Raw genomic sequence first — 9,648 nt, 5'->3', positions numbered from 1 at the left:
CGGAAGTGTTTCGGGTGAAATCGGGATTTTACCGGAGTACCGGGAGGTTACCGGAACCCCCCGGGAACCATATGGGCCTTAGTGGGCTTTAGTGGAAAGGAGAAAGGGGCAGCCCAAGGTGGGCTGCGCACCTCCCCCCTACCCTAGTCCTATTAGGACTGGGAGAGGTGGCCGGCCCCCTCTCTCTCTTCCCCCCCCCCCCCCCGAGGAATCCTATTCCAACTAGGATTGGGGGGGGGGGGAATCCTACTCCCGGAGGGAGTAGGACTCTCCTGGCGCGCCCCTTGTGGCCGGCCAGCCTCCCCCCTTTGGTCCTTTATATACTGAGGTAGAGGCACCCTAGAACACACAAGTTGATCCACGTGATCTATTCCTTAGCCGTGTGCGGTGCCCCCAGCCACCATAGTCCTCGATAATACTGTAGCGGAGTTTAGGCGAAGCCCTGCTGCTGTAGTACATCAAGATCGTCACCACGCCGTCGTGCTGACGGAACTCTTCCCCGACACTTTGCTGGATCGGAGTCCGGGGATCGTCATCGAGCTGAACGTGTGCTCGAACTCGGAGGTGCCGTAGTTTCGGTGCTTGATCGGTTGGATCGTGAAGATGTACGACTACTTCCTCTACGTTGCGTCAACGCTTCCGCAGTCGGTCTGCGTGGGTACGTAGACAACACTCTCCCCTCTCGTTGCTATGCATCACATGATCTTGCGTGTGCGTAGGAAATTTTTTGAAATTACTACGAAACCCAACAGTAACATGCCATAAGAAAAGCCTCATCCCAAAACCGAAGTGGAAGAGAGGAGTGCGCAAGCAAGGCAAGGCCAGTCTTGACCAAATGTCGGTGTCTGCGCTCGGCAATACCGTTTTGCTGAGAGGTATGTGGACATGACACTCGGTGAGAGATGCCCATGCGTTGAAAGTAGCGATGGAGTTTGTGGTATTCACCACCCGAGTCGGACTGAACGGCCTTGAGTTTATAATCCAGAAGGCGTTCGACATGAGCCCGAAAGTTGTAGAAAACTTGCTCAACATCAGACTTGTGATTAAGCAAATAAATCCAGGTGAAGTGTGTGTAGTGATCAGTAAAACTAACATAATACTTGTACCCTCCCGACGAAGCAAGAGCGGGACCCCAAACATCTGAATATATTAATTCAAGAGGTACAATAGTGATATGAAACGAAGTAGAATAAGGTAGTTGATGACTCTTAGCACGCTGATAGGCATCACAAACTAACGATGAATTATTTGAACTAGAACACGAAAGTTCATGACTCCGAACAATGGAAGTGACCACATTATTTGCAGGATGACCAAGACGTTGATGCCATTGGGATGACGAAACTCGAACACCGGAGGAGGCACGGCGAGACGATGAGAATGACGCACGAGCGAAGGGGGCCGAATAGACCCCCCCCCCCCCCCCGTAACTTCTATTGTGAAGGATGACGCGCCTGGTTGCTTTGTCCTTAACAAGGAAAAAACGATGGTGAAATTCAACAAACACGTCATTATCACAAAGAAGATGATAAACAGAGAAAAGATTTTGGCTAATGTGTGGAACATGAAGGATGTTACGCAGTTTAAGAGATGAACCGGGTAAACGCGAATGACCAATGTGTGAAATATACAAACCTGCACCATTGGCCACCTGAACCTGATCCTTACCGTCATAGCGCTCGTGAACCTGGAGGCGCTCAAGATCATTAGTCAAGTGATCCATAGCCCCAGTATCCAGTACCCAAGGAAAGTCGACTGTGTTGGTGGAGGCCGAGTTGGTGGAGCGAGAGTTGTGATCCTGATCATAGCGCTTGTGGCAGTCGTCGGCTTCATGGCCCCAGTTCTTGCAAATTTGTCACCGGGGACGCCAGCGGTTGCGACGCCCACCTCCTCCGCCGTTGTTGCCGGCGTTGCCCCCTCGACCTTGCCGGCCATTGCCGGCATAACCAGCGTTGCGGTCACGGCCGCCGGTGCTGCCGCCATTACCGACCTGGCGGCTCTGCCCTGGCTAGCAATGTCCATCAGCCGGGCGCTCCCCTCCTTGGGAGGGATAAGGTCGGAGTAGGGTGCGTGTCCGCCCGCGCCGTACGAACCCGAACGGGTCATGGCGTTCGCAGAGGGAGACCACCCCTCCACCGCACTCTACTGTGCTTGCAGCGCCTCAAATGACAGAACCAATGAGTAAAAACTGGAGTAGGGCATGGGTGCGTTACTCATGCCCAAGGAGGCGGCGATGGAGTTGTAGGCGGAGCCAAGGCCGGTGAGGATGTGATCGATAAGCTCATCATCACGGATCGGAGAGCCGGCGGCGGCCATAGTGTCGGCCAGGGCCTTCATCTTGTGCATGTATTCCGCGGCGGACAGATCGTCATTCCTCAGCGACTAAAGTTGCCGCCGGATGTGGCGGACATTGGCGCGGCTCTGGGCGCTGAACATGGCGGCGACGGCTGTCGACACCGCATGCGCCGACTCGCAGCCAATGAGTTGGCATGCAATATCCTCATCCATGGAGGTGAGAAGAAGCCCCTTGACGCGCTGATCTTGAACCCACCATTGGTGATACTCCGGGTTGGTGACGGTAGTGGCAGCGTCGCCGGTGCCGACAACGAGTGTTTTGGCCGGTGCCGCCTTGGTGCCATCGAGGTGTCCGTGGAGGTTGGCACCGGCAAGAACGGTGCTGGTGATGCCCCCCAGAGCATGAAGTTGTGGCGACCGAGGAAGACGGAGATCGTCGGGATGGCGAACGTGGCGGGGATCGTGGCGACGGGGGAAGAGACGAGGGCGCCGGCAGTTTGGCCGGCGGACATAGCGGAGGATGACATCGCAGTGGTGGCGCGGATGGAGCGGCGCGCGGCAGCAGCAGAGGATGGCACGCGCAACAGCAGCGATTGGAAGCGGCGGTAGCGGACGGGCAAAGCTAGCTAGCTAGCTAGCAAGCAAGCAGCTGGATGGATTCCTGCATATGTGCATACGTGAATTAGCAAGACGCGGCGGCGACGCGGAAGAGAGGATCGGGCGGCGGCGCGAGGGACTTGCGGCGGCGGCCCGACTTGGCTGATACCATGTTGAAATACATGGTTTAGGGTTTTGCGTGAGTGATTGATATCCAGCCTCACGTCTCAATATATAGATGATCACAATTACAATTACATACGTATACAAATACGTGTATAAGGACAATATATTAGATCCTACTTTACATCCCTCACTGTGTCTCAGGGGAGGGTCAGGGCACGCGTCGGTTTTCACCGCTTCGTGGGCGATGAGGGGAGAGGAAAGGGGGTCGACAGACTCGACACTCGACATTGGGAGCAGTTGGTTTGTGGCTCATCAACATTTTTATTTTGCACCACGTGTTGCGGTTGAACTTTTGTTTTATTTTTCTATTTTTTGCTTGCAGTTGAGAAAATTGAAAAATGAAGAAAAAAGTCGTCTAGTCAATTCCTAAAATGGGATTGATAAATCTCAATCGACTGAGACTTAACGAAATCTTAGTTGGTACTATATTGAGATCTTACATGACAATATACCACTAAGCTTTGAGTGGTATGCAACATCTAGAAAGCACACAAGCTTTTCCGCAGCAGTAAAAAGCAGAACCCCGCATGCGCCAGAATCTTCACCGCTTCTCCTCTCAGAGAAAGCAGCCAGCGGGTAGTAAAATCTAGGACTGTTGACTGACTAAAGTAAACAAACAACCTGGAAGAACCTTAGCTTTTCTTGCGCTAGCTGTTTTAAGATAAGATCCCTTGCCTCGATACCTTTCAGTAGCCCTCTCGAGACGTCTTCTCCCTGAATTGTTCTTCAAGGAAGGAAGGGAACGGATGAAAGGAAGGAAGTTAAGCTGACCCACATCGCCATGGATAATCCTTGCATGCTCTCTGCAGTTAGATGGGAGACTGTATATATACAATACAAGTGTCGGCTTTGGAGGCCAGCCAGCCGTCTGAGCGCAAGAAGCGACAGTAGAAGAAGGCGACGAGGAGGAGGAAGAAGAAGATGGCCCAGCTGCTGCTGCACGGCGTGGTTGACGCCAAGATCCTGGAGGCCGACCTCTCCGTCACCTCCGGCGGCCAGCTCCGACCCACCCGCAAGGTCCGCCATGGCTCCCTCTTACCTCGTACGCTCTTCTACAATGTTCTCTGTGATTTCAGTACAGTAATATGTGCATGCATGCATGGAAGCAGACTGTTATGAAGAAGAGAGTCTTCTCCTGGATCAAGAAACTGTCATTCTGCAACAACTCTCAGGTTGGATTTCGCTAGAAATTTCGTTGAAACTTTTAGCCATGCCTGACCACACGTAGAGAAACGCGCGCTTGCAGCAGCTGGAGAACGCCATCGGGCTCGGCGGCACGGCGGGCAAGCTGTACGCGACGGTGGACATCGACAAGGCGCGCGTCGGCCGGACGCGCATGCTGGACCCGAGCAACGCGCCCAGGTGGGACGAGTCGTTCCACGTCTACTGCGCCCACGACGCCGCCCACGTCATCTTCACCGTCAAGGCCGACAACCCCGTCGGCGCCACGCTCATCGGCCGCGCCTACCTCCCCACCGACCGCGCCCTGCTCGCCGGCCAGTGGGTCGACCAGTGGCTCCCCATCTGCGACGACAAGCGCCGCCCGCTCGAAGCCGGCGACAGGATCCACGTCCAGCTCCGCTTCACCGACGTCGCCCGCGACCCGGCCGCCCGCTGGGGCGCCGGCGTCGGCTCCGCGGCCTACCCGGGCGTGCCGCGCACCTTCTTCGGCCAGCGCCGCGGCTGCCGCGTCAGGCTCTACCAGGACGCCCACATCTCCGACGCCTTCGCGCAGCGGGTCCATGTCACGCTCGCCGGAGGGAAGCCCTACCAGCCGCGCCGCTGCTGGGAGGACGTGTTCGAGGCCATCACGAACGCCCGGAGGATGGTTTACATCGCCGGGTGGTCGGTCAACACCGGCGTCGCGCTCGTGCGCGACCCGCGTAAGCCGTCGTCGGGAACGCTCGGCGAGCTGCTCAAGAGAAAGGCGGCCGACGGCGTCACGGTGCTGATGCTGGTGTGGGACGACCGGACGTCGCTGGGCCTCGGTGCCATCCGGCGCGACGGTCTCATGGCCACGCACGACGAGGACACGGCCACGTACTTCCGTGGCACGGGCGTGCGCTGCATCCTCTGCCCCCGGAACCCCGACCAGGGCAGGAGCTACGTGCAGGACGTGGAGACGGCGGCCATGTTCACCCACCACCAGAAGACGGTCATCGTCGACAGCAGCCGCACCGCCGCAGCCAACGCGTCGCCGGGCCTCGTCAGCTTCCTCGGCGGCATCGACCTCTGCGACGGGAGGTACGACACGCAGGAGCACCCTCTGTTCCGGACGCTCGGCACCACGCACCGCGACGACTTCCACCAGCCCAACTTCCCCGGAGCGTCCATCAGCAAGGGCGGGCCGAGGGAGCCGTGGCACGACATCCACTGCCGCGTCGAGGGCCCGGCGGCGTGGGACGTGCTCGACAACTTCGAGCAGCGCTGGCGCAAGCAGGGCGACGGCGACAACCACCTCGTCACCCTCGACCGGGGCTGGGCGGCCGGCGAGGCGGTCCAGGACGCCGACTCGTGGAACGTGCAGGTGTTCCGGTCCATCGACGGCGGCGCGGCGGCGGGGTTCCCGGAGAAGCCCGAGGAGGCGGCCTTGATCGGCCTCGAGACGGGCAAGGACCACGTGATCGAGCGCAGCATCCAGGACGCCTACATCCACGCCATCCGCCGCGCCCGCGACTTCATCTACATCGAGAACCAGTACTTCCTGGGGAGCTCCTACGCGTGGAGCCGCGACGACGGCGTCGCCGTGGAGGACATCAACGCGCTGCACCTCATCCCCAAGGAGCTGTCGCTCAAGATCGTGAGCAAGATCGAGGCCGGCGAGCGCTTCGCCGTCTACGTGGTGGTGCCCATGTGGCCCGAGGGCGTGCCCGAGAGCGGCTCCGTGCAGGCCATCCTCGACTGGCAGCGCCGGACCATGGAGATGATGTACAAGGACGTCGCGCTCGCCATTCAGGCCAAGGGCATCCAGGCCAGGCCCACCGACTACCTCACCTTCTTCTGCCTCGGCAACAGGGAGGCGCCCGGCCCCGGCGAGTACGTGCCGCCGGAGAGGGCCGACCCTGACACCGACTACGTCAGGGCACAGCAGGCCAGGCGTTTCATGATCTACGTCCACGCCAAGACCATGATAGGTAACCCATGCCTTAGACCTTAGTGCCATGTCAAAGAAGTTGATGGTACTATGTCTTGCTGACATTTTGTTTGCAGTCGACGACGAGTACGTCATCGTGGGGTCGGCCAACATCAACCAGCGCTCCATGGACGGCGGACGGGACTCGGAGATCGCCATGGGCGCGTACCAGCCGGGCTACCTCGCGTCCACCAACCGGCCGGCGAGGGGGCAGGTGCACGGCCTACGACTTGCCCTGTGGCAGGAGCACCTGGGCCAGGCCGCGGCAACCGTCGACCTCCTCCAGCCATCGAGCCTGGCGTGCGTGCGCAGGGTGAACGAGGTGGCGCGGCAGCACTGGGACATGTTCGCGAGCGACACGCCGCCTCAGGGAGACCTGCCGGGCCACCTCCTGGCTTACCCCATCGGCGTGGGCGAAGGCGGAGAGCTGCTGGAGACGACGGCCTTCTTCCCCGACACCAAGGCCAGGGTGCTCGGCAACAAGTCCACCTACCTCCCCCCTATCCTCACAACATGAAGATGAGATCATCTATGGTGATGATGACTCGTTGAGATGGACACGCATGCAGTGATCAGGTGATGTGTGTATGGGTTGTCTGTCGTAAATTCGTTGTGTGGAGGATGGATGGACTTGTGTAGGTGGAAGCTGTATAAACGTGTGAATGGGTATTCCTAGCTAGTGCTGTAAAAAACAGGGTTGTTTGTACATGTAAGTAAAATCATAATAAATGTTGGGACTGTCTATTTGACATTTGACTGACTTTTAATTAGACATCGTTCAAATTCCCAATACTAGTGTTTAAGTTTAGCCTGTTGAGCACCGTAGATTTTTTTTGGATGAATTTGCATGAAATGAATCCTAGGTAAAGTATGACACACAAATATATGCTTCTGGGGTTCATGTGAAATCACAGCTATATATTCCTCCTATGTGTTGAGCAGCTCACGTATTTACATGAAACTCTCAGGCGCATGTTTAAGCGGCAATGTATACTAGAAACGTCTGCATACGTACGTGCTTCCAAATTAATTAAGTAGGTAGCATAATGCAGGGATTTGTATGTAGGTCCATCCATTGCACCGTATTGCAGGGTTGCGCGTCTTGTTTTCAGAGTATCAACACACATTGGGCTGGTTAAATTGTAGCTTCATGTTGACTGACATAAGGTCATGTTTGGCATTCAGAACCAGCTGAACATTTTTTTAAAATATGATGAATATTTTTAATTACATGGTGAACTTTTTATACACGTGAACATTTTTCAAAAATACGAAGAACATTTTTTTCATAACATGGTGAAAAATTTCAAACAAGGTGAATTTTATTAAAAAGACATGTCTGGGGACTCTTGAAAAAAAGACACACACACAAATCCTCTAGTTGTGAGTCGGTTATCGACATGCAACTGGGCACCCTCAACACACACACACACACATCCTGAGTTGCGAGTCGATGGGCGGCTTGCAGATGGGTCACGACAAAACACACACACGCACCCCCCCCCCCCCTGTTGCAAGTTGATGGTCAACTTGCAACTAAGGGTCCTCAACAAACACAACCCCCCTAGTTGTGAATCGATGGTTGACATGCAACCGGGGACCCTTGACAAAAAGAAACACACACACACACACCTAGTTGTGAGTCGATGATAGACATGCAACTAGGCACCCTCCACACACACACACACATCCTGAGTTGCGAGTCGATGGGCGGCTTGCAACTGGGGGCCATGACAAAACACACACACACACACACACGCACCCCCTAGTTGCAAGTTGATGGTCAACTTGCAGCTGGGGTCCTCAACAAACACAACCCCCTAGTTCTGAGTCGATGGTTGATATGCAACTGGGAACCCTTGACAAAAAGAAACACACACCCCTAGTTGCAAGTCGGTGGTAGACATGCAACTGGGCACCCTCGAAACACACACACATACACATCCTGAGTTGCGAGTCGATGGGCGGCTTGCAACTGGGGGCCATGAACACACACACACACACACGCACCCCCCTAGTTGCAAGTTGATGGTCAACTTGCAACTGGGGGTCCTCAACAAACACCCCCTCCCCCAAGTTGTGAGTTGATGGTTGATATGCAACTGGGAACCCTTGACAAAAAGAAACACACACACCCCTAGTTGCGAGTCGATGGTAGACACACACACATCCTTAGTTGATAATCGATGGGCGGCTTGCAACAGGGGCCGTGACAAAACACACACACGCGCGCCCCCAGTTGCGAGTCAATGGTCAACTTGCAATTGGAGGTCCTCAACAAACACACAACCCCTAGTTGTGAGTCGATGGTTGACATGCAACTGGGGATGCTTGAAAAAAAGACACACACACACTAGTTACGAGTCGATGGTTGACATGCAACTGGAAACCCTTGACAAACGCACACATCCTTAGTTGCAAGTCGATAGGCGGCTTGCAACTGGGGGCCACGGCAAAACACACACACACACACATACTAGTTGCGAGTCGATTGTCAACTTGCAACTGGGGGTCCTCAACAAACACACACCCTTAGTTGCGATTTGATGGTTGACATGCAACTGGGAACCCTTGACAACAAGACACACACACCCCTAGTTGTGAGTCGGTTATCGACATGCAACTAGGCACCCTCCACACACACACACACACATCCTTAGATGCGACTCGATGGTTGACACGCAATAGGGGACCTTGACAAACACACACATCCTTAGATGCGAGTCGATGGACGGCTTGCAACTGGGGGCCACGGCAAAACACACACACACCTTAGTTGCGAGTCGATGGTCAACTTGCAACTGGGGGTCCTCAACAAACACACACACCCTAGTTACGATTTGGTGGTTGACATGCAACTGGGGACCCTTGACAACAAGATACACACACACCCCTAGTTGCGGCCAGTTGTCGACATGCAACACACACACACATACTTAGTTGCGAGTCGATGGGCGGCTTGCAACTGGGGGTCCTCAACAAACACATACCCCTAGTTGTGAGTCGATGGGCTTCATGCAACTGGGGACGCTCGATACACACACACACACACCTCCCCTAGTTCCGAGTCGGTTATGAACATGCAACTGGGCACCCTCGACACACACACACACACACAACACACACACACATCCTGAGTTGCGAGTCGATGGGCGGCTCGCAACTGGGGGCCATGACAAAACACACACACACACACCCCCCTAGTTGCGAGTCGATGGTCAACTTGCAACTGGGGGTCCTCAACAAACACTCACCCCCTAGTTGCGAGTCGATGGGCTTCATGCAACTGGGGACCCTCCACACACACACACACACACACCTCCCCTACTTCCGAGTCGGTTATCGACATGCAACTGGGCACCCTCGATAAACACACACACACACACACACACAACACACACACACATCCTGAGTTCCGAGTCGATGGGCGGCTCGCA

The 9,648-nt window shown here is 55.5% G+C and overlaps 1 protein-coding gene across 3 annotated transcripts; it reads left to right on the top strand.

Annotated features, from left to right (window-relative positions):
- Positions 1 to 3,913: 3,913 nt before the first annotated feature.
- On the top strand, positions 3,914 to 6,962 carry LOC125527599 (phospholipase D alpha 1-like). Of its 3 annotated transcripts, none has more exons than XM_048692125.2 (4): positions 3,914 to 4,095; positions 4,188 to 4,250; positions 4,328 to 6,212; positions 6,289 to 6,962. In XM_048692125.2, the coding sequence occupies exons 1-4, from the start codon at positions 4,000 to 4,002 to the stop codon at positions 6,726 to 6,728; spliced, it is 2,484 nt and encodes an 827-aa protein (XP_048548082.1). In that variant the 5' UTR covers positions 3,914 to 3,999; the 3' UTR covers positions 6,729 to 6,962. The 3 variants fall into 3 exon arrangements, with proteins under 3 accessions (XP_048548082.1, XP_048548078.1, XP_048548075.1); XM_048692121.2 differs by having other exon boundaries at positions 4,325 to 6,212; XM_048692118.2 differs by having other exon boundaries at positions 4,307 to 6,212.
- Positions 6,963 to 9,648: the final 2,686 nt, after the last annotated feature.

This window comes from Triticum urartu, chromosome 1A (assembly GCF_056163025.1).
Source record: "Triticum urartu cultivar PI428250 chromosome 1A, HENAU_Tu73, whole genome shotgun sequence".
NCBI classification, from domain to species: Eukaryota; Viridiplantae; Streptophyta; class Magnoliopsida; order Poales; family Poaceae; genus Triticum; species Triticum urartu.
This window is presented reverse-complemented; position numbering and strand designations above follow the sequence as displayed.